At 39.8% G+C, this 24,354-nt stretch overlaps 1 protein-coding gene across 3 annotated transcripts in view; it reads right to left on the reverse strand.

Annotated features, from left to right (window-relative positions):
- The window catches only part of TRIM37 (tripartite motif containing 37), a 53,442-nt gene extending 30,680 nt beyond the window's left edge, over positions 1-22,762 (reverse strand). For 2 of the 3 annotated variants that reach the window (XM_048823574.2, XM_048823573.2), the window contains exons 1-11: positions 18,786-18,878; positions 18,585-18,682; positions 16,046-16,147; positions 13,590-13,630; positions 12,392-12,508; positions 9,696-9,783; positions 9,078-9,200; positions 7,588-7,711; positions 5,035-5,102; positions 2,810-2,934; positions 642-692 (exon numbers count right to left, since the gene is read on the reverse strand). In XM_048823574.2, the coding sequence (XP_048679531.1) occupies positions 642-692; positions 2,810-2,934; positions 5,035-5,102; positions 7,588-7,711; positions 9,078-9,200; positions 9,696-9,783; positions 12,392-12,508; positions 13,590-13,630; positions 16,046-16,147; positions 18,585-18,682; positions 18,786-18,792 (944 nt within the window). In that variant the 5' untranslated portion in view covers positions 18,793-18,878. Of the gene's footprint in view, positions 1-641; positions 693-2,809; positions 2,935-5,034; positions 5,103-7,587; positions 7,712-9,077; positions 9,201-9,695; positions 9,784-12,391; positions 12,509-13,589; positions 13,631-16,045; positions 16,148-18,584; positions 18,683-18,785; positions 18,879-22,600 lie in introns of those variants that run through there. The other variant, XM_075120907.1, reaches the window with a different exon arrangement.
- Positions 22,763-24,354: the final 1,592 nt, after the last annotated feature.

Consider the following 24,354-nt stretch of genomic DNA (forward strand, 5'->3'; position numbering starts at 1 on the left):
AGAGGCAAGCGGAGTAAGGGATGGGATTTTACAACAGGAGAGATTAAAGCATGCTTTTATTGTGAGGGGGGAAAAAGCCAGAGAAGAGTGAGAAGTTAAGTAGTATAAGGGTGTTTGCAACTTTTCAATCTACTTTCAATTTTCACTACTCACTAAAATAAGTCATAATTCACAGGAAATTGCACTATAAAGTTCTAGCCTCAAATATTACTTCTAATTTAATCAAAAACAGAACATAAACTAAAATTAATTCTTTAATGGCTGCATTACCAAAAAAAAAAAAAAGTCAACAGATGATCTAGAAAGATGCAAAACTTGCAAGCTGAGCAGAATTTTAAGTGCCTATGTAGAGATCATGTAAATGTTTCTTGCAGATTTTTTTAAATTTGTGGGGTGATTAGAGAGAAGTAATTTCCTTCAGCATGGAATTTTTTTTTAGCAGTCAGTTTACTGAACTGGTGGCTACTTTTTCTGATCATTACTGGAGACAAAAGTCAAGAGATTTGATTCAGTTCCTCACACTTGCACACAGGTATCTTGTGGTTTTCAATAGGTCTATTCAGAGGTTTAAAACCTAATATAGAACAAACGAGAAACACACTCCTTGACATTCATGGTAATTTCTTAGGACACATTCCTACCTGAAGTTTTCCAAGACAAAGGTGGTTGAGTCATAGGCTGGTACTAATTCACTGGGGAGAAAACACAGTAGTAGAGTTGAAGAAAGTAGCATTAAATCAGAGAGTGGGATTTTCACAAGTGTTTAAGTAACTTAGAAGCAAGCACAAGTCCCATCAGGGCGTCAATAGGACTTGGACTCCTAATCACTAAAGCACTTTTGAAAATCCCACTCAAGATCTTTAAAAGGACATAAAGGTTATTAGGCTAATAGTCATACCACCACAACAGTGGTCATGTCTCTAGAAAACAGAACATAAGCACCACTGTAATAATTATTTTTTTTAATTGCAACTTCTGAAGACAGTAGTAGCTATACCAATGCATGTTAACATTCTACTATATTACATACGTCCTGGGTAGATATTACAATTTTAAGTATATCTTTAGCAGCAGCAACTGATTTTGAAGGGTGTGAAAATGTTTTTATTTAAAATGAGTATCAGAATACATTAATGTATTATATGCATGTGCCATTAGTAACATCTGGGATTATTAACACTGACAAATTTTAAGACTCAATTTATTTTTCTCTTGTTAAATTGTATGTGGTTTGCATTTCCTTCAGCTTGGAAATGGAAACATTTGTACATTCCAGTTTACTCTAGGGTCCTGCTGAATTATATGACCTCTCACCTGGCAAGAAAGAAATACAGTTTACACAGTGGTAATAAGCTTTTAGAAAACACCAAGGAAATCAGCTACATTATGCGAACCACAAAGGCTTTGCACAAGTTTATATATAAACAAGAATTCAAAAAAAAAAAAAAGATTGCTTTTGAAGGGTATTTTTAGAGCACACAGGACATCTGTGGGCTTCCAGTGTCAGATCCCCACTCACCCAGTGCACTGCAAGCATACATATCCCTCCCGTCCCCTGAGCAAAATGAAACAGGAACTACTCAACTGTGGTCAGGGGGGAGGTGGACAAGAATGTCCAAAAATGATCAATTATTAACTTTAGAAAACCTAACATGATTTGCCTTGTGACAGCAAGGGATGACTAAGGCAAATCTAAAACTACAGATTTTTAATATTTAAGGAGAAGGAACTGCTTTGTGGCTGGAGAAACAAAACAACCAAAATATATCATGTTTCAGCGCAGACCTGTAGTAAAAGAGACCATCGGTTGCTACCACCTCCTTTAAAATAAACATTTACTTTTAAAAGAACACACTTCAGACTATATTTTAAAAGCCTGCCAAACTGATGTTTGATTGATATGGTTGGAAAGATTTGAGTAATTTTAAAATTACTCAAATGCAAAATTATCTCCAAATTTTATAGAAACCCTGCATGTTCGTTTTAAATGTAAAATGCTGCAGCCACCCATCCTAACAAGTGCACAGATTTCTGCATAAACCAGCACCAATGGCTCCTTTCTGAAAATGAGTTGTGCCAGCAGATCATTTGGGCTTTATTTTATACTAAAGGTGACTTGTACAGGCATCTCATGAGACCACTTCCACGTTTATTGTGCCACTTGAGCATTTGCCAGTAAGAGAGCCCTACAATTATAGGCTGACTGCCCCCAATAGCAAGGGTAAGAAGGGTCATCAGTATACAAATGATTCAAAACCTATTTCTTCACACCAACTGGATCCCACTTCTAATGCTAGGATGTAACATCAATTACAAGTGGAGTCCTCATGGAGGATAAAAACAAGACTCTAAAGGAGGTGAGCAGAATTGGGTAAGTGATCGATTATTTTTAGCACATGGAAATAAATATAGACCCAGCATTCAGCCTGAGAAGCCAAGCCAAATACTGGAGAGAAATCTTCCCCCACTGGCTACCACTGCAGTAGCCCTAATGGTTAAAGTAGCTTTTAGGATGGATTTGGGGAGCTCTCCAGCAGCAAATCCTCCAGTTACTCCCTATTTCCCATCCCTCCAAAGCCGCAGCAGAATTTGCTCTTACACTGCAGTTTTTGAATATTTTATACATTAGGAGAATTTTTCTCCACACTAAACATTCCACAATGCTCAAAACCATTCAGATGTTCGTGAAGTTAATTTTTTGTTGTGGGTTTTTTTTGTTTGTTTTGTAAGACTAAACCAAACTGCTTTAATGCTTTAGCTTTCAAGGTCAAACAAAAACTTGCAAAATAAAGGAAATGCCAGGCTGTACCTTGTGAAGTCTGGAGGGACAGGAGTAGTGACAAAGGATGCCATAGGCTTCCGGTGAACCTGCTGAAACATCATCAGAATCTCCGAGCTTTTAGATATCAACTCACTCTTACTGCATGATCTTAGCTGCAGAGAAGAAAGCAGATAAATTACAATATCGTTAAAGAAAACCCACAGATTTTGGCTTAATTTTTTAAATGAAGACATGTCAATACAGGAGGTAACATCTACTGCAGGTTCAGAGAGAAAGACAACAATAGTGCTTTCCATGTTGACAGAGTTATGTTTGTTAGAGCTTCCTTTGAATTTGTCTGTTTTCAAGGTTGTAAAAAAAGTGGTGGTGGCAACAAATTTCCATATTGTTCCCATAATTGTTTTTACAAGAAATTAAATAAAATTAAGCCAGTGTTCTCTCTACTCACATGATTTTGAGGGCTCTTGAACCCTAATGTGAGAATTATAGTGCTGTAGTATTTAAACAATTTTAAAGTGTTTTAAAATTTTCATTAGCAGCTACTGTGTACTAAGGTGACTTTTCAGTCTGAAGGTCATAAGTGTTTGTACTAGGTACAGGTACAGGTTTGTTTTATCTTGTCACTGCCCCAGGCAAAGTACTATACCAGCTGTGACCTCTGTTATTATGCAATGTATAGGTGAAACTTGACTAGGCTTTGACATGATTAAGTTTAATCTATTATATAACCCAGTACATTAAGGAGGGTGTTTTACACTTTCCCTCCTTAGTGTTCTGTGGCACTCTCACTGTTAAACAGTTTTATATTCATTTTTAATTCAAATGAGCTTTAAGCCAATACTCAAATCAACTAATCAAAAAGTACATTATCTCACAAAAGAACAATCTGGAATATAAATGTAACCTCCCTTCCTTCAATTCAGCAAAAAATCAATAAAAAGAATATAAAATTTAAAGCCTCTTGATAGCTGGTGGACGTATAATGTAACTTTTTAAAGAGTTCTAGTAAATCTCAGAAATTTGGGAGATACAGAGACATCTGTCTACTGCTTAAGAATCATGGCTACAGTAAATATTTGAAATATGACTTAAGTTACCTACCTTTTTTTGGGGTATGGTCTTATAGTTCCAGTTCACTGTATTTTAATGAGTTCTATACAATACAAAACTGCTCTGCAAAGATGCACATGGATTGAAATCCTTACCACATTAAAAGGGTGAAAAAAGTTAAAAAAAAAAAGTCCTCATCTACAGAGGTCACTCTATAGCAAAAAAGGGTTTTGGAATCTAGTGGAAACAGAAAGAAAAAAAAACAGGCCCACACACAACATATAGCAGGATTTGCTGAAGAACACTAGCTGGTGCATCAGACATGAAAATATGGTTCTGAAAAAAGCTGCCTCAAGTGCAAGGGGCGAAGGGCATTTCCAGAACAGGTGGTGAATTTGAGCTAATACCATTCACTGGAACACAGAAAAAAAGAATACAGAACAGAAGGTTAAGTGCATGCACAGAAAAGATTTCTTCTTCAGGAGTTCTGAAGATTTTTTTTTGGAAATTTAAAGCACCAAGCAGTGTCATGAGAGAATTATTACACACAAGGCTTAAAAAATCCATTTGGGAACATACTAACTCAGGGCAAGCAGAAACTCTTCCAGGATTAACATCAATTTTTGCAGAATTTAAGCTTTCACTTACAAAAAATTCCTAACCCTCTGACTGTGAGGGGAAAAACCCCCCCAACAACCTTCCAAAAGTGAACTCAGTGGAAAAAAAACAATGCTGTGCCATCTTCCCACAGCTACTGTCTGAGAGCTCCAGAGCCTTTGCTGCATGCATCTCATAACTTTCCAGAACTGCAGAGTGAAAACTGGCCAGTTCTGCTTTTTTGTTTTAATTACTGCTATTCATAACCTGTGGGCAAAAATCAGTCTTGTGCTCCAAGCACTAAGCTATGCTAAATAAATGAATAAATAATAAATGTTGTCTTTTCATAACTGCTAATTACTTCTGTACTAGCTATTCAAAAGACAGAAGAGATTAAATCAAAGGTTGTTCCTGATTTAGAGATGGAAGCCACAGTTTTTTTTAAAAGGAATTTTGGGTGACTTATCTAAACCCAGTTCAACCTTACTGATTAATGCATAATTTAGAGTAACAAAAGTGGCAAGTTCATCAAGTGTCTTCATGTAGCTTCCAACATTTTAACTGTGGGGTGGTGGTGGGGTTTTTTTGTTTTTGTTTTAAATCACCTGGTGTTCTACTTCCTGCAGCAGGGACTCCAGAAGTTCAGTTTCTTGGGTGAGTGATGTCTTTTGACCTGTTTAAAAGAAATGAGATCATGTGTCTTGTGGTGATGGTGTTTTTTTGTTGTTGATTTTTGTTTTGTTTTTAAAGAAATGAACCTCCCTTTTGGAGATTGCTCTAAATTTAAGGTAAAGGATTTCTAAATATATCAAGGTTGATAGAGAACACATTTTAAAGGAAGCCTGTCTTTTTAATTAGAGCTGCAGTGAATGATTCACTTGAGGTTTAAGACATTAATGAAGCATTCTTGGTGTCCCAGAAATGACAGAAGCTTTTGAGAGAAGAGCAGATCTGGATTTCATTGAACTCACTCTGATCTGACCAAACCTCCTTTTATAACATCTGAAATCTAATTCAAAAATCACTTTTGTAGGCCTTAAACCTTTTAAGGAAAATATAATTAAACATTGTAATATAGAAACACTATATTTAAACATCAACTACCATTAAGGCTGTGACAAGACAAAGAAGAAAGAAAAATCAACTCTTATTTTGAGTCTATAACTAGATTTGCTTTTTCTCAATCACACATTAATTGTTGTAAAGGAATCTGAGATCCTTGAAGAAAAGGTGCTATATAAGTGCAAAGTATTATTCTGTGTTAACCATATAAAGAGGATTATCTTTACCTTAATTATCACTACAAAGGATTTCTCCCCCCCCCCCCACTCTCCTGCTGGAAATAGCTCACCTTAAGTGTTCACTCTCGTTACAACGTGTATGGTAACACCCATTGTTTCATGTTCTCTATGTATATAAATCTCCCAACTGTATTTTCCACTGAATGCATCCGATGAAGTGAGCTGTAGCTCACGAAAGCTTATGCTCAAATAAATTGGTTAGTCTCTAAGGTGCCACAAGTACTCCTTTTCTTTTTGCAAATACAGACTAACACAGCTGCTACTCTGAAACCTGTCATATAAAGAAGGAATTCGTAAACAGTTTAATGACTGACCTTCAATCACTGAACCACTAAACAAATTTTGCGATTGATTACAGTATTCAGTATTAAGAGTAGCAACCATGTTAGTCTGTATTCGCAAAAATAAAAGGAGTACTTGTGGCACCTTAGAGACTAACAAATTTATTTGAGCATAAGTATTCAGTATGATATGGTAAAGTGCACTCATTGCAGATTTTAACTTAGAAATAGTTTAATTAGAAGAATTTAAGAGGATTTTTTTGCTAAAAATTAAGTAATTATGTTAAAAATCTAGACAGGGTATTACACTTGTTATCATGATTTAGTCTCTATACAATATAAAAATATGGTAGCTTTGAAAAGATGTATTTAATACGGTCTGTATCCTTTTCCAGTATGTAAAGTTCTGATTTTATATTTTCTTCTGAACAAAATTTCAAATGTCAAGAGTAAGTTTTCAGCATAGTTTATTATTATTTATGGTTTGTATTATAGTTGGGCTCAGAGACAGTCCGTATCTCCATGAGTTTCCAGTCTACAGATTTAGTTTTGTATATTGCATGACTAAATCCCTAAAAAAAGTGTTCTCATCTCCCCTATTTTCAAAGAGGCCGATATTCCAATTTAGGATAATTATAATATTAGCTCTTACACAGCGGTTAACAATGGAATGCAAGTATGATTGGAGAAGCTAAGGCAAAGTGATTTGCAAAAAAGTCACACAAAGTCAATGGCAGGGTTGGGAATATAATCCAGGTCTCCTGATTTCCAGTCCAATGTTCTAGCCGTTGAACCATGTTGTCTCCAAGAATGAACCTAAGAGTCAATTGTAGAGATGTTTCTAATCTGGGACAAAATATATTTAAAATACAAGTTTTATTTAAAAAATAAATTATTTACAGAGGGAAACCCAAAGACTGCACTACAAATTGCTTTACACGTAAGTATCTCATGGTTTTGTTTTTTTTTAATAAGTGTTATACAAGCATAAGTTCCCTTGGGTATACTCTACCTACTTCCCATTTGTAAAAAGGCTAAATAGAGGGAGAGGTTAAATAGCTGGACCAAAGTCAGCGACAGAGTCAGGAACAAAACCTAGAAGTTCTGATTCCTCCCCGATACCCTGCTCTCACTACTGGACAATATTTATTTAATTACCAATCTGAAATGCTACTCAGCAGAAATATTCCATACAGAAATAATATTTTTTAAAGTTAGGTTTGGATAGTAGATATCAGAGGTGACAAATTACAGCAATCGGGAAATAATACTTGGCACTTTACATCTTCAAAGGGCTGTATGATCATTTATCCTAGCAAAGTGGTACACGTAATCTGAGTTACTATACAGTAGCTTTTCATGGAATCAGAGCATAGTTACATCTAACAAAATGCATTATATCACAGTAACCACACATTAACTAATGACACTGCTATATTTAGAAGTCTTCTGTCTTCAACTTGAAGCCAGGAAACTGCTGGAGGTGCAGTTTTGTTTCTAGAAAAAAAAAATTTGCCAGAAGATTTTCAACTTCAGTCTGTTTCTTCCACTTACATCAGATAAGGTGAATACCTACCCATTAGTGTTATAAGCTTGTTCTTCAGTTGAGTATCTAATCGGGCAATCATCATCTCCACTGCATTCCTAATTTCCCGAACTCGCTCATCCTTTGCGCTGCGCACTGCCTCTACATTCCTCTCCTAAAGGACAGTTCAGAGGTAACGTACAAAAAAGGAATAATCTTCTGTTTTTGTCCATATCTCTGCCTCTCATCATACCCTGTCCATTTCAACTGAATGCTTTTCCCTTGACAAGGATTAGGAAATACAGAGGAGGGGGGAAATATATTTTATGTAGAACAAAAATAGTTTATGTTTTAACTGTTTGGGAAAATAGGCCTCTATGTAAACTTATGAGCAACTTAAAGGTCAGAAGAAGATTTCACTGTTGCCTATAATTCTCTTCCCCCTTAGGTTTGCTACTATGCAATTAGCGATATACATTTAGAAGTACTAATTAAAGTAGAGACATGCCAAAAGTGTTTTCTTTCTTTGGATAACCTAGAAAAGTTAACAGACTATCAAAATGAAGACTATTGAACACATCCAAAACTGAGTTCTTAAGGTATATAGTAAGCCATTTTTGAAACATTGTAAAAGCTACAGATGAACAGCATAACTGGTAGTAAAATAGCAGAGAATGCAGTTGCCCTCTGGTGGTTGACGGAAGGTTAAACTAAAAGGAATATATTTTTCTCATCATAGACAAACACATAAAATACTTGCTATGACAAATTAAACACTCTCTTGGGACTACTTGTTTCTTCTTCTGCACAGGGGTACTACATAGAACAAGTACTTTCTTGGGCATAGCATCCGTAAGCAGAAAAGGAAAAATGAATGCACACACAGTTTACTTTACATTAGTGCCTTTCATCCTGGAATCATCTCGACCATATACACATACCACAGCACCAAAAAACGTCAGACATCTCTGGGATGAAGAGTGGCTAACTAACCAGTATGTACACAGCACACCACAGCACAACAAAGAGAGAAAATTATGACCAAGAGCAATAGGCAAACTCCTTCTCTTACAGTAGTGCAAAAGGGATAGTGTATGTCCATGCAGAGCAAATGGGATCCTATTTTACTTTGGTTTCTATCTTATTCAAAAGGTTTGCACACTAAACTGCACAGAGATCAGCAAAGTCTCCCCCAGAACTGAGGGGCTGAAACACCCCAACAGAATTTCAGACCTTCAGCTTACCCCACTAAGGCCTGGTACTTTTTGTACATGTAACACTATACCAGTTATAGGTGTGTGGGGGCGCTTTTTTACTGACACAATCTTTAGCATGGGCAGAGTTATAAAAGGCGCCATATACCAGTATTCCAAGGCACCCTTATACTCATATGATTGCACTCATGCTATGGGAATTGTACTGCTTTAACTATATCACCACCTACTTCTCTTATGCTATAGATAACCTGAATATAATCAACACATTATACAGGTGTAAGAGGGTATATATAAGGTATACATTTTGTTGAAACATTTTCTTACCACTTCTTGCACTAGACTGATTAGCTCCATGAGTCTCCTCCGAAGTTTTGCTACCTCCTCATTCACTTTTGTGACATGTTGCTCATAAATTTCAGCTAATGGCTTAAAAGTATGTCCTCCATGCTATTAAAAGAAAGGATCGACAAAACATCATATTTTAGCTGTACTCCATCCCTGTTAAATTAGGAGTTTTTCCCCTTCTGTGGTACCATTCAATTTGGGAAAGATCCAGAGCAGATTGTCTGTAGGAAGTCTGTGTCTTTCACTTCCCTTAGTAACAAGTCTTGGATCTGGCTTCTGCACCAGAAATGCTTCCTGTAGAGAGCTATTTGGAGATGGAGCACTCATCCAAAATGAGCCCCAGCATTTACTGTGCAATACTTGGGCTAATTAAGTTGGGGGGGGGGGAGGGAATGGTTTTATATTCAAAGGGGTATACGTATTTTGAGCTAACACTCCAGCAAAAAACTGAATTAGTGACACTCAACCACTTACATTCCCAAATATGAGGTGTGTGTCTCACTTGGGAATATTTAACTGTTACAGTATTAGATAGTTGGAGATCTGAGATAATTTCCTACTCTCCACGTGGACATAACATGCTATAAGCCTACTCACCATTCCTCCCCAGAGAGCACACTGGTGGCAGATACATTTCTTACATGTCCAGCAGAATACACTGAGTTTTTCATGATGGTTTTCACACCTTAAAAAAAAAAAAAACACAACAGTGATAGGAAATTACATAGTGGTGCATGGAGACTGCAAAAGGTTCAGCAGCTTGATTTGTTTTGTTGACATGGTTTTGAGAGCAAAGCACAAAATCTAGGAGTTACAAATGGTGTCCCAACAGCAAAATTAATTAGCTGTATTCTTCTTGCACTGCAAAGCATGCCATCGTTTTACTTCGTCTCCCATATATCATCTTCCCAGGAAGTTTCTCCTGGAGGTAAGAAAGCGTACTCTGGAAGCTTGTTTTAAGCACCATCTTATCTGCATGGTATACTTTGCTTTGGTATACAGGCTTTAAATTCACTGATTCTAGAAGCTAAAAATTTCAAATGATTGAAACGCCAACAATCTAGTAACTCAGAAAGATTGAGTAAACCTAAAGTATTCTGAGGTGTGGGATCAATGTGGCACCTAGGTGCCAAAGTGATGAATCAATATTTTAACTAGAAGAAGAACTAGAAGAATATTTTGACTTGTTCATATGTAACAAGACTACTCTCTCAAAGTAAATGGCAAATGACGAGTTTCTTTAAACACAGATTTCTCAGCTCCACTTAGCACTCTGGGTCCAAGATACTTGAGCAACTTGATTTCCCTTTATGTTCCTTTCAAGTTATAAGAGGGCCATGGAGGCCTGGCTTTACTGTAAAATTTTTATCAGTGCCAGACCCAGATGACAAAACACACTGTTCAGGGACTCCCATATAACAGTATGATACTTCTTGTCTATATGTGGCCACTGAATATAGAAAGCAGATTCATGTACCATAAGAAGTCCCAGCCTTCTTCTGCAGTAAAGGTGAAACTAGTCAGTTATAATACTGTCTCCAGGACTCTGTGCAAGATATACACATTCAGATGAATTCTTTGATGACTTTTTATCAACCTAACTTTACTGGAAGAGTATAGAGAAACTAGAACTAATAATTAAAGAAAAAGGACTACTTACACAGAATGCAACAAATTAAATACACACAAATTCAGTATTTCAATGTCTTAGTTTGCATACATTTGACTATCAGATAGTTAAACTGGGAAATGTGACACCTGAAGGGTTGCTTTATACTAAACTTTAATTGTGGGCTTCAACTAATGCTATCTTTTTCACCAGCTCAATTTTTTTCTTTTTCTGTACCTTTCTGCATGAAAATGGCCGATTTCTGAACCATTGGCTGTGGTTCTAAATATTGTTTTTTCACTACAGTGTCCCAGATTCTTCATAGTCTGTGAGCAGGCTTATAAAGCACCATCACAGCAGATCTCTGAATGATGTCAATGAGAAGTCTGCACAAAGATCAAGGATGGAATAATGTCTTTATGCAGTTCAGAACAGTCATTTACCTTACAGTAACTGTGGTTCTTAAAGACAGTTTCTCAGTGTGGACTGCCCTCAAAGTACACACGAGGCACACATGTATCTTGAATGGGATCCACATGGACAAAAACTTGAAGAACTTTGTTATAATTATGAATTATTTAATTGCCTTATTCACCACTGCTCAGTGGGAAAATATTCTTACTTTGGGGGGGAAAAAACCAAACTACTATTCTTACCCTTCCTTTTTTCCCTATCCCCTTTTTCATCTTTGTACATCCTCCCTTATTTCCTGCTGTATTCCGACCATTCTTTGCAGCAACTCTCAATACTCTCTCAATGAGATTTACTCCAGCACCTTTCTCTATTCCATGAGCTATAATGATTAGCAATAAAACAAACTACACAAATCAGCAATATTAAGAAATATTGCAATTTGCAGTTCTCCAAAGGGGGATGCCTTTTTGCTGTGATATTAGCACTGTATTTTTCATGCTATCCAAGTATCAGAGGATGCCAGTATCAGAAGATTTAAGAAGTTGGTTCACATAGTTCTTTCTCCACTGTAGGAAATCCAAGGAGAAATGGCATTTACAAGCAACAGTTGCACAATACATGACCAATAAGTCTTAGTTATCCACATCACTGCAAATCCTACATGGAGGGATTTTAGACAGTGCATGCCTTAGACCAAATGTCACAGGGGAAATAAATACATAAAGACTTGTCTAGACTTATGTACTAGCACATCCAGGAGTCCCTTTAGGTTTCTGAATGCATTATCAGAGGAATCTGTACAATGTCCTCTTTGCTTTCATCATCTAGTGTCCACATGGTCACTGTGAATGGCTACGTGCAATATGAAAGAGGCAGCCCTCCTCAGTCTTCCCATGCCCTTCACTCAAAGTACATTAGGCCAGGCTAATCCAACTGTAACTTTCAAAGTAATAAAAACAGAAAGACCTGTAAAGTCTTAGCTTTTAGTGCTACTTACAGAAACTGGTACCATTTCTAGAAATAAATAAATAAATAAATAAATAAATAAATAAATAAAAAACTAACTGCCAACCTCTTACCACCTTTCAGCTGGACAGCGTAAAAGGAAGCATACTTATTGACTGCTTCTACAACATGGTAGCAAATTTCAGTTTTCAGTACTTAGGAACTACAATCCATTCCCTAATTTTGAGAGGGTGCAATTAAAGATTTGCTGTTTTTGAGACAAACTACAAAATCCTCAAATTTTAGAAGAGTCTATTCTACATACTTGTCTTTTTCATTTTCTTCATGCTTAGTGAGATTGCATAGTTGAAGTGTGTCAAGCTGTTGCGTAACTTCTTCTGCCCAACGACAGTTTACAAGTTCCCGTAGCTGGAGTGGGGCGCTGAAAGAAAAGAAAAAGAAAATGCTGAAGTTAGATTCATAGACTGTAAGGTTGGAGGGGACTATCGTGATCATCTAGTGTGACTCCTGCACATTGCAGGCCACAGAACCTCACTCACTCCAGAAACAGACTCCTAACCTCTGGCTGAGTTACTGAAGTCCTCAAATCATGGTTTAAAGACTTCAAGTTACAGAGAATTCACCATTTATATAGTTTAAACCTGCAAGTGACCCATGCCCCTTGTTGCAGAGGAAGGCAAAAAAGCCCCAGATTCAAGAACTCCGTTTCAGGATTTCAAGGTTCTAAAGAACACTAATGAAACGGATTGGTTTTGTCAATTCCACTCTTTCGCTAGGAAACATATGAGTAGTAGCAGATACAATAAAGCTGTTTGTCTACAATGCATAAGTTCACATTTAAAAGGTTATTTTCAAAACCCATCAGGCTTAGAACTTTAAGGTTTTTGGTTTGTTTGCTTTTAATATAAAGAGCTTACATTCTGAAGAAATTGGTTGCTCACCCACCTCACAAGAAAAAGTGTCTTACTTGCCATTAGAAAGTGGATTTTTTCAAGCTCTGTACTTATGGGACACAAATGTTAAGAATGTGCATGCTGCCTGCCTCTTTGGGCATGCTGCATCATGTTTATTCCTGGAAATGTCTGTCTCTCAGATCTATAGAAAGAGGGTAAATTTCAGTCAGTCTAAAAGCTAGAAGCGTTGTTTGGTCCCTATGCTGGCCATTCAAGGAGTGACACTGAATAGTTCTGAGAGGAGTCCTGTCCACTTCTTCTGGCTAGATGTGGTTATATCCCTTAAATGGGTGCAATAACATGGTGGGGTCATCAAGATTTTACATAGGTCAGTCCTGGCCACACTAAAAAAAGATTAAAAATAATTACTTTGCCAGTTTAAATAAGGCTTCATATCACATTAAGTACAACCTTCAAAAGAGAAACTTGTGATACACATGGTATACTTACCGAGACAAAAAAACCCAACAAAACCCCACACACCTAATAACCATAAGAAAGCTGACTACAGAGTTACAATGTATTTCTAACTTATTAAAAATATCTTACCGACAGTGAGGGCACTGAGCTCTTTGTTCAGTCAGCCAACGCTATAGAAAAAGAGAATGGGCACAGTTTGAGACACACAAGAGAGTTAAAGATATGGAACATTCACACACACTGGTTTCACTTTTGTCTCAATTATACTAGAAGTCATTTTTTCTGTGCCAATCCTCCTGTATTTTTCCCTTATTTACACTCATAATTTAAATTCATGGGATTTAGCCAGTACAAGCAATCTCAGTTTAACATGTAACTATTTTAACCCCCACAAGAAACAGAAGGGGTTTTTTTTTTGGGTGGGGAGTGTTGGTTTAACAACAGTTCTACTGTTACAGTAAAGGGAGTTTTGAGATGTCTGGCATATCACCAGAAGCCACAGAATCTATCACACAGTCATACACTAAGGGGTATATTCTAGTAAAAAGCCAAGATATTGCAGGTATTTCGCTCTGCCTCTACACACTACTTTTCAAAGAACCACATATTCTGCTACTCAGCTAGTCATATAGCTTTCCTTCAGAAGATATTATAATTAATTGATTTATTGACTAGCAATCCAATAGGCATTGAATGGCGGGGTCAGGAAGGCACATATAGCCCTGATGAGAACTGGATCACCTTAATATAACCTGAGAATTCAAACTTTAGTGATAAAACTGCTTAACTTATTCAAACCACTACTATGTCTAAAGTCTCGGATTAAAAACTCCTCTCTGCCAGAGCAAGGTTTCTCAGCCCGTGGGCTACGACCCAAAACTGGGTCACCAGAAAGTGTCAAAGGGTCATGGGGCTGGCTGAACTCAGCTCTGTGCTCTGGATGTTGTGATGTGTTGAACAGTGTAGCAGATTTGGCCCACCTTGGCCCTTTGACATGACAACAGAGGGATGGATGGACCAAATTTGAATGAGGGGCACTGTGACCCCATGCGCCACGTAACAATTCCCAGAATGGGGACCTGAGCCCAGCTGGGCCCCCAGGACAGGAGCTGGGAGGGTGCAGTTGGTGTCACAGTCTCCCGTAGATACTTCCCCCCTCCAATATAATTCACCACCCCACTACCACATGACACCCCATTTGCCATACCCCATCCTGCTCTCCATCTCTTCCAGAATGGACCTCCCAATGTATCCTTCCCCCACAGCTGGGTGACTCTTCCCCATCATACAGACCATCCTAGCCCTTATCCCCCCAGATCTTCCCTCACCAGCCCTTTCTGCCTATCAACTTCTTCCCCCAGCCCACCCATTTTACCCCCAGACCTCAAATCCTCTTTACTCTCTGCCTCCCATGGGCCACGTGTGGGGGCTGTGTGTTTTCTGAGGAGGTGTTGGTTTGCTGTATCTCCCCCAGCCCCCTCCACTCCCATGTCCTTCCCCAGCCCCCCAACTCCTTCCTCATTATACCCCTAGGCTCCCCTGACCTCCCTTTACCCCCAGGACTCCAAATCCCTGCTTTATCCTCTGTGCCCCATGCACCATGTGGGGGGACTGGTTTTTTGGGTGAGTGTCTCATCTTACCACCCTTTCCCCCAAGTTGCCAGTGGGGGATGGGTTGCCCAGCTGTTCACACCTGGCCGAAGCATCTGGAATCTGAACTCTAAGCTCCCCCTCACCCAGGACAGACCACTGGGAGGAGAATTAGGTCTGGGGGCATATCTCAAGGCCATGACAGTCCATCAACGTTTACAAATGAGTCCTGAACCCAAAACAGTTCAGAACCACTTCCATAGAGTAACAGTAACCCAACTAGCATCCTTAATGCATGGTTAGAGTCCTTAATATCTTGATCTATAATCATGTGCACAAGTTACAAGTCAAAAGATGGATTTTTTATTTCCCAGACCCATAAACACTACCCAAGATCTCAAAATTTTCCACTGCCATAAGTCCTACACTCAAAACCACATTGTAAGTGCTATTGTCAAATACAACAGTAGCGATCGGCTTGGTACTCCAGTGCTCATGATTTTGTGGCAGGCAACCACGCTAGCCAAAACCATGCCCATGACTACCCAACTACCCACTCAACAGGCTTCTAGCATTGTTTCTGAACATGGTGCCAGGCAAATAATTCAGCAGCCATGATTGAAGCCTGCTTTAGTATGGACAGGGCCTCACAAATGACAAAAGTATCATGGCCTAGCAGAACTCTGTACTGCAGATCTAGGTCTCATTTCCCAAACAGGCACCACTGAAAAGGCCCCTTATGAGATGTTAGAGGAAGGGACTGTTGTATGCTTAATGCTCAAAAGTGACTCTTCCAGCCAATTAAGCAGCGCTGAGTGATCCAAAAAGGGTTGGTCATGGTACAAGTCTAACTTTTATAGGGAGAAACAAGGAGAACAGAGTAAGGAAAGGAAACTCTCAGTGCTCCAACAAGGACACAAGGTAAGTTTGCCCTGTAGCTCTTTAGTTAATAATCTATACATACACAGAAATTAGAAAATAAAATGTGAACTTACCCGAATGCAACTGAAACAACATAGCTTGGAGCAATGTGGACACAGACGTGCATCACGCAACTTTTCCATACAAATAAAACATCGGAACACCTCAGCAATGCTCTGAAAAAAGTTTAGATTCACACCAGTGTTAAGATATATACTTGAAGCTGGTCAGATATTCAGCAGTCAAACCATCAGATTTAATAACAATGAGTCCTACTCTGCAAGGCTACGGATGACATGTTGAACTTGAATCACGATGGTGGTCCCAAGACAAACAACCATGGATCACACTTTCCCCATTTTCTCTTTTTCCATGAACATGCTGTTAGTTCACTTTGTTTTATCACTATTTGTTTCCATCTGTATATGTCTGTAGCCAAAAGACACTATTCCCACTTGTATGTGTATGACACTGAATGAACAAGCACTCTACACATACAGAATCAGATTCTTAAGCCAGGAGGGCCGATGTGATCATTTAGTCTGACCTCCTGTTAAAGGCCATAGAACTTCTCCACAATAATTCCTATTTCAACTAGAGCATATTTTTAGAGAAACATCCAATTACCCTAATTAATTACCCTCACTGTTAAAAATATACACCTTATTTCCAGTCTGAAGTTGCCTAACTACTTACTGTCATTGGATCTTGTTATAATAGCCTGCTGGACCAAAGAGCACATCATCAAATATTTGTTCCCCATGTAGGCACTTATAGACTGATCTCACCCTTTAACCCTCTCTTTATTAAGTTAGAAAGCTCAAGCTCCTTAAGTTTATCACTGTAAGACATGTTTTCCAATCCTTTAATCATACACACTGAACCATCTCCAATATATCAAAATTCAACTGAATATGAATTGCCAAAATGTGATGTGACTGCAAAAAAGGCAAATATGATTCTGGGGTGTATTAACAGGAGTGTTGTATGTAAGACATGAGAGGTAACTGTCCCGCTCTACTCAGCACTGCTGAGGCCCCAGCTGGAGTACTGTGTCCAATTCTGGGCACCACAATTTAGAAAAAGAGGTGGACGAATTGGAAAGAATCCAAAGGACCGCTCAAAAATCGCTTATTCCAGAGTAACTATAGCTGAATAGTTAATTTGCTAGAGCTACGATGGTCAATTTCCCAGGGTACATAAGCCCTTATATCTCCTATCTAAACTAAACAGTCTCAATCTTCTCATTCTCTCCTTTCATAAACCTTTCCATACCTCAAAAAACTTGTCTCCTATCTCTGAAATCCTACTGTTGCTATAATTTTTGAGAAAAGGTGACCATAACTGAATACAGTATTTCAGATGAGGGAAACTTTTATTTATTTAAACAAGTGGCATAACAACATTTTCTGTATTTTCTATACTGTACCATAATATTGTTTGTTTCCTATCACTGCACATGGAGCTGATGTTTTTTCACAAAAACCATCCACAATGGTGTTTGGATCTTTTTCTTGTGTGGTTACAACTAATATAGCAGCGGAGCGTATGATGGGTTCCAATTACTCCTTCCAATGCGCATTTTACCTTTCACATATCAAAACTAAAATTAATCAGCCTCTCATGCTCTCCATTCCTCATGCTCATGTCATGCTCTCCATTCCTGGCTTTGTTATGTGTCTCTGAAGTTCTTCAGAAACATCTCTAACCTAGACTAACCTAAATAATTTTGTGTCCCCTGCATTTTTTGTCTCTTTCACCGCTCACTCCCTTTTCCGGATCATTAATGCATATGTTAAACAACGATCTCAGTGCAGAACCTTGGGGCACCCAGCCATTAACTTGTGACATGTTGAAAAACACCCACTTTATACCTATACTTTGTTTTCTGCCTCTTGGGCAATATCTAATTTACAGCTCTGTTTGACCTCTCGCCCCACAACTACTCATGATACATCTACATTACAAGCACGATGGTGACACAGCTGCAGTTACGCCGTAGTGTGGACACGTGCTACAGCAACAGAAGAGGTTTTTTCTGTTGCTGTAGCAAACACATCTGCTCAAGAGACTGTAGCTAGGTCAATGAAAGAATTCTTCCGTCGAGCTAGCGGTGTTGACACCACAGCTTAGATCAGCCTCACTTCGCCTCGAAGGGGTGCGAAAAGAGAGGACAACCCCCCACCCCACCCCGAGCCCCACAGCTAGGTCAACTTGAGTTTTTGGTAGAGACCAAGTCCTAGTTTCCTTATTCCCTCGCGAGCGGCTCTGCCGGAGGCTTTCTGAAAGCCCAAACACCACCCACCTGTCCTCCCTTTCCCAAGACAGAGGCACAGGCCATCCGAGCGGGTGGGCCAGGCCCAACTTCCCTGGGCAGCCGGCCGAGGCGGCCAGCACCGTTTCAACCAGCGAGCCTGGCAGCTTAGCGACGCTCACCTCGACCTGCCACAACCGGGGCCCCGACGGCCACAAGGAGCCGGGGCGAACCCAGGGCTGGAACCCAGGCGTCCTGGCACCCCCAGCTCGAGCGCAGGCGGCCTCCCGCCAGTGCCCGGCAGGGAGGGGAGCCGGGCCCGCCCCGCCCCAGCAGGTGGAGGCTGCCCACCCCCTCACCTCCACGCTCTGCTCGTCCATGGCCTCGGCTCTCCCGGCGCCCGCCCGCAGCGGGGAGGCTCCCCAGCGCCCCGGGGAGCAGGTCCCGGCCGCAGCCCCTGCGGGAGAGAAAGGGGAGGAAAGAGCGTAAGGAGCCGCCGGGGGAGAGGCTGCTCCTCACCGGCCCGGCTCCCTCCGCAGCGCCCCGGCCCCGCTAGCTACCGGCCATGTTCGCCCCGGGGGGTCAGGGGCGCCGCCGGCTCCTCCCTCAGCGCGGCCTCCCGCCGGCCCGCCCTGCGGCTGAGGGAGCCCGGCCGACCCCTCCCTCACGTGATCCTCCCAGCCCCAGTGCGCAGGCGCCGCCGTGTCCCCGCCCGCCGCTGCTGCAGGGGCCTGCCCGCTGCCTTCGGGCGGAGCATCCGCAAAGGGTGCAGTCCCCGCCCCCCCTCCACCTGCAGCATCCGCAGAGCGCACAGACCCCCGCCCACTGCTGCTGCAGCAGCAGCATCTGCCCTGCTGAGGATGCAGCGTCAGTAGAGGATACGGGTTTCCCTCCCTCTCCCCGCCCGTTCTTCTCCCGCTGCTGCAGGTTGCAGCATCAGCAAAGGGTCTAGCCCGTGCTTAATGTTTGCCAGGGCGCGGTAGTTCATAGCCCCAGCACCTCTGGGCTTGCCGCATGGCTTATTATTGTAAAAGTTGCTTGACCCCGGCACCTCGTTCATTACAAATTAAGGACGGGCTGCAGGCCCCTGCCGTTCTCCCACGGCTGCAGGTTGCAGCATCCGCAGGGAGTGCAACCCCCCTCTCCCCACACTGCTGCAGCATGAGGTAGGAGGCTGTAACCGTGTCCCACTTTTGCAGGCTGGTAAATAATCTTTAACTCTTCCCCCCCTTATTCCGCAGGCAGCGGCGTCGGCAACATGCACCATCTTCAGCCCCAGCCTCCAATCTCACTGATGCCAGGAAGAGGACACGATCCTAGTTCGCAAGCGGTAGCACGAGCACTGGGGTGGCTGCCTCACATTTGGTCCATGCAAAAAGGGATTTTAAAAATGTTCTCAGAAAGGCTGGAGGGCCTCACTACAGCACCCATCAGGAAAAAAATATATAAAAACCAAAGTAAAATTAGAGAGATCTCCCTGCAAGTCTTTACTGGAGATTAATAGGTCAGCATCACTAGGCAGGATGACATGGCCTCTATCATGTCTACTGGCCCCTGCATTGTGCTATAGAAAAATAGAAACTGAAATGGAAAACAACATGCTTGTACTTATACAGCAGGTTTCATCTTCAAAGCACTGTGCTACCAGTAGGAAAGACTTGGCTTCTTTTTTCAAACCTCCTTCCCTCTATTGAGCACTGCAAGATTGTTTGTTCCCTACAGTATTTGCAAATGCTCTATCCATTCCTGATTTTCAAAATGGCAACTGCAAGGGTTTCCTTAAGTACACTATTTTACAGCCAGCACAATCTCACACTCCTGTAAGAGTGTCTTCCACATTAGCCAGAAGTGACTAGATAGGGATACTGAGTTTCAAACCTACAGTGTGAGAGTTGATGGTGTTACAGACTGGGCATCTTCTTACATTCTTTGAAAGCATCAGGGGTGAGAGCAGAGGCTCCTTTGCCACATTTAAAATTTGTCAGTAAAATAAGTTTGAAGTGTAGTTTGTGAAAACCAGGTGGTTGCTTTGAACATTTTACTGTTATTTAATGTAAGCTGATTTTTTTTTGTTTGTTTAAAGGGCTACCATAATAATCAGTAGGGTAGAAATAACATGCTACAAATTTCTCACTATTCTAGGTCTATGATAAAAGTAAAACATTTTAAAACATATCAGGCCCTGTAAATGTATTAAACATTTATATTACTGTAGCCCTCAAATGCCTTAACTGGAATTCCCTCCCGCCCCCAACAGTATGCACACAGATTAAAGGGCACAATTTTCAGAGGTATTGAGCACAAGCTACTCCCATTGATTTCTAATAGAGTTAAGGGTGCTCAGATCCTCTGAAAAATCCAGCCCATGACATCATCTCTGCTCCAACTAGCTTAAAGTGTCAATATTGTCAACTCTTACAATAGTGGTGGTTTTTGTAAAAATCCCAAATCTTGCAATCATGTGATTAAAAAAACAAAAACACGTGATTGTTACCTAGTTTCTAAGGCTCAGGATTGCAAAGAAAAGCTTTAAAAGCTAATAACCCACAGAAGGTAAATAAAAAGAACTCAGTATTATTTATTGAAATCATGATAGGTATGCCAATTTCATGTTTTTGGTGGCTCTGAAAATGATTTTTTTAAATGCCTCTCGTTGCCATTATCACCCCTCTCACCTACCTGCCAGATAGACAGCTCAGTGTTCTGTTGCCCTGCTACAGTTGATGACATCACTAACTCCTAAACAAGTTTAAATACAGTTCCCTGTAGCTGTTGCAAATCCACACACATTTCTGAACATCTGTTTCTTCAAACTAGGGATTTGAGCTTAGTTTTAGACCTTTACTACCTGTACTATGTGCCAGAAATCCTACTGAGTTTTTGTTATTGTTAGGCCTTAGTCCTTCTAGTGCTATGAATCCTAAACTCTGTTGTCTTAAACTTTGGATTTCAGCAACAGTTGAAACCAAATCCCTACTAAACACAGTTTAGCTGCAAGGACAGAGACAGACTTTCAGAATTTAACCAATTTCTAAAGTGGCCCTGCAGATGGTTTATCTTTGGCTACATTTGCCTTTAAATCACACTCAGCACCTTTTCAGATACAGTGTTGCCCACCCCCAAATCACTCATGTCACTTCATCCAAGTGGCAGAAGCAATTTAATCTTTACTATTCCAGAAAAAAGGGAAGAGCAAAGCAGCCTGACTCTAGAACAGAAAAGTGACTGACAGTTTTGATCTAACCAAGCATAATCTTTTATCAGTTTGTGAAGTGAGTTCAACTCAAATTAAAAAAAAAAAGTGTGGAGTATTTTAATTGTTTGATTTCTGCCTGTAATCTAAACTAGGAAGGTTTATAAAAAGATAGCATAGCAACCACCAGACCACTATGCCACGATAGCTTGAATCAGAAACCAAGTGATTGTTTTATTGAACAGTTTAACCATGTGGTTTGACTGTAATACAAAAAAACTGTATAGGTTAAAGGGAAATTTAGGAGTTGTGAAGAGAAAAGCTTCCCCGCTGAGCAAACAGTTCATGTTCTGGTATTCTCTAAAAAAGTCATTTAATGCATCAGTAGCTTCCCCTTCTGATGTTTATAGTTGTCCCTCAGGAGGTTTGTTGTTATGGTTGTCCAGGCGACATAATTAAAAAGTCAACTTGAAGCAGACTAGAATTTGGTACAAGATTATTTTTTTCTTTTTTTGTTTTATGAAAAAGCACATTCAATTGTACATTATGTTATGGGGACAACGATAAATTTGAAATAATTAGAATAAGGACATTTACTTTGAAATTCACAAGAGTTGCTCTGATATCTACACTTTGTTTCTTATGTTAATTATTTCAGAGTGCAATAAATATTTATGGACTAACTGTAGTATACAATAACTAATATTTTATATAATACTATGTAAAATCTGCAGTACCTGTACTATGTACCACTTAGTTTTCTGGATAGAGTTTAAGGAGCAAGTCCACAGACAGTCTTTTTAATTGCTTTCCAAGACACCTAGAGTACAGGAGAGGTTTTTTTATTTTGTATTTTTTCAGTGCATACACTGAAATAAAATAACTGATCACTACCACCCAGTGAAACTGGCCATTGAAATTACTAAAATGATTGCAAGCTTGTGAAACAGCAAAATTTCCTATAATTTTAAAATACTTTTTTCATTTATCACTATTGGAACTCCTAGTATGTTCATGCATTTCCCTTAAAAAAAAAATAAAAAAAATAAAAAAGGGACCATATATGAAAACAGAACATATTGCAATGGAGAGAGTGTGTGAACATATCTAAAGAAACTATTATCTTAAAAAATCAAATCCTATTGAAAGTTTTTGTACGTACTATTCCAGGATGTGTTTTACCTTATTACAGAAGAGTCATGTGGCAGTAGCCACTCCATCTCAGCTGATGCTTTTGTCTTAGTCCGTTTGTAATCTGGTTGTCCAGAGATACATGTGGCTGCCAGCAACAAAACTTTACTCAGCGTTTTATGCGTCTCTCAATACGTCAGGTTTGTGAACTACACGAACACTAAAAAAAATGTTGTTACAGCTCGCTATTTATTCACAGTGCAAACTAAGATAAAACAGCTCCCCTCTGCCGGTTCAGTATGAAGACAAACATTTCATAGACCGTAATGTACAGTAACTTTACTGGAAACTATTCATTTATATTTAATTTGTACTTAAATTATGTCAATCCACATTCCTTACAAAAAATTCACAAGGAAATGTTAAGAAAATGAAAGTCGAAATCATTCCACTTTCTGCAATATCAGTTCACAAGCTCAAAGGAAGCACATACTCTAGCATTTTCCAAATACTTAATTCAATAGTTCTTGTCATAAATATAAAGGGAAGGGTAAACCCCTTTGAAATCCCTCCTGGCCAGGGGAAACCTGTAAAGGGTTAAGAAGCTAAAGGTAACCTCGCTGGCACCTGACCAAAATGACCAATGAGGAGAGAAGATACTTTCAAAAGCTGGGAGGAGGGAGAGAACAAAGGGTCTGTGTCTGTCTATATTCTCAAAAAGAAAAGGAGTACTTGTGGTACCTTAGAGACTAACCAATTTATTTGAGCATCAGCTTTCGTGAGCTACAGCTCACTTCATCGGATGCATAGCGTGGAAACTGCAGAAGACATTATATACACAGAGACCATGAAACAATACCTCCTCCCACCCTACTCTCCTGCTGGTAATAGCTTATGTAAAGTGATCATCAAGTTGGGCCATTTCCAGCACAAATCCAGGTTTTCTCACCCTCCGCCCCCCCCACCACACAAACTCACTCTCTTGCTGGTAACAGCCCATCCAAAGTGACAACTCTCCTCACAATGTGTATGAAAATCAAGGTGCGCCATTTCCAGCACAAATCCAGGTTTTCTCACCCCCCCACCCCCACACACAAACTCACTCTCCTGCTGGGGTGGGGGGGTGAGGAAAACCTGGATTTGTGCTGGAAATGGCCCACCTTGATTATCATACACATTTTAAAGAGAGTGGTCACTTTGGATGGGCTATTACCAGCAGGAGAGTGAGTTGCGGGAGGGTGAGAAAACCTGGATTTGTGCTGGAAATGGCCCAACTTGATGATCACTTTAGATAAGCTATTACCAGCAGGAGAGTAGGATGGGAGGAGGTATTGTTTCATGGTCTCTGTGTATATAATGTCTTCTGCAGTTTCCACACTATGCATCCGATGAAGTGAGCTGTAGCTCACGAAAGCTGATGCTCAAATAAATTGGTTAATCTCTAAGGTACCACAAGTACTCCTTTTCTTTTTGCGAATACAGACTAACACGGCTGTTACTCTGAAACCTGTCTATATTCTGGTTTCAGAGTAACAGCCATGTTAGTCTGTATTCGCAAAAAGAAAAGGAGTACTTGTGGTACCTTAGAGACTAACCAATTTGTTCTATATTCTGTCTTTATTTATATTTTATTTATTTATTTATATTTATATTCTATATTCTGTCTTTGCCGGGGATAGACCAGGAATGGAGTCTTAGAACTTTTAGTAAGTAATCTAGCTAGGTATGTGTTAGATTATGATTTCTTTAAATGGCTGAGAAAAGAATTGTGCTGAATAGAATAACTATTTCTGTCTGTGTATCTT

The sequence above is a fragment of the Caretta caretta genome, chromosome 17 (genome assembly GCF_965140235.1).
Source record: "Caretta caretta isolate rCarCar2 chromosome 17, rCarCar1.hap1, whole genome shotgun sequence".
Classification (NCBI taxonomy): Eukaryota; Metazoa; Chordata; order Testudines; family Cheloniidae; genus Caretta; species Caretta caretta.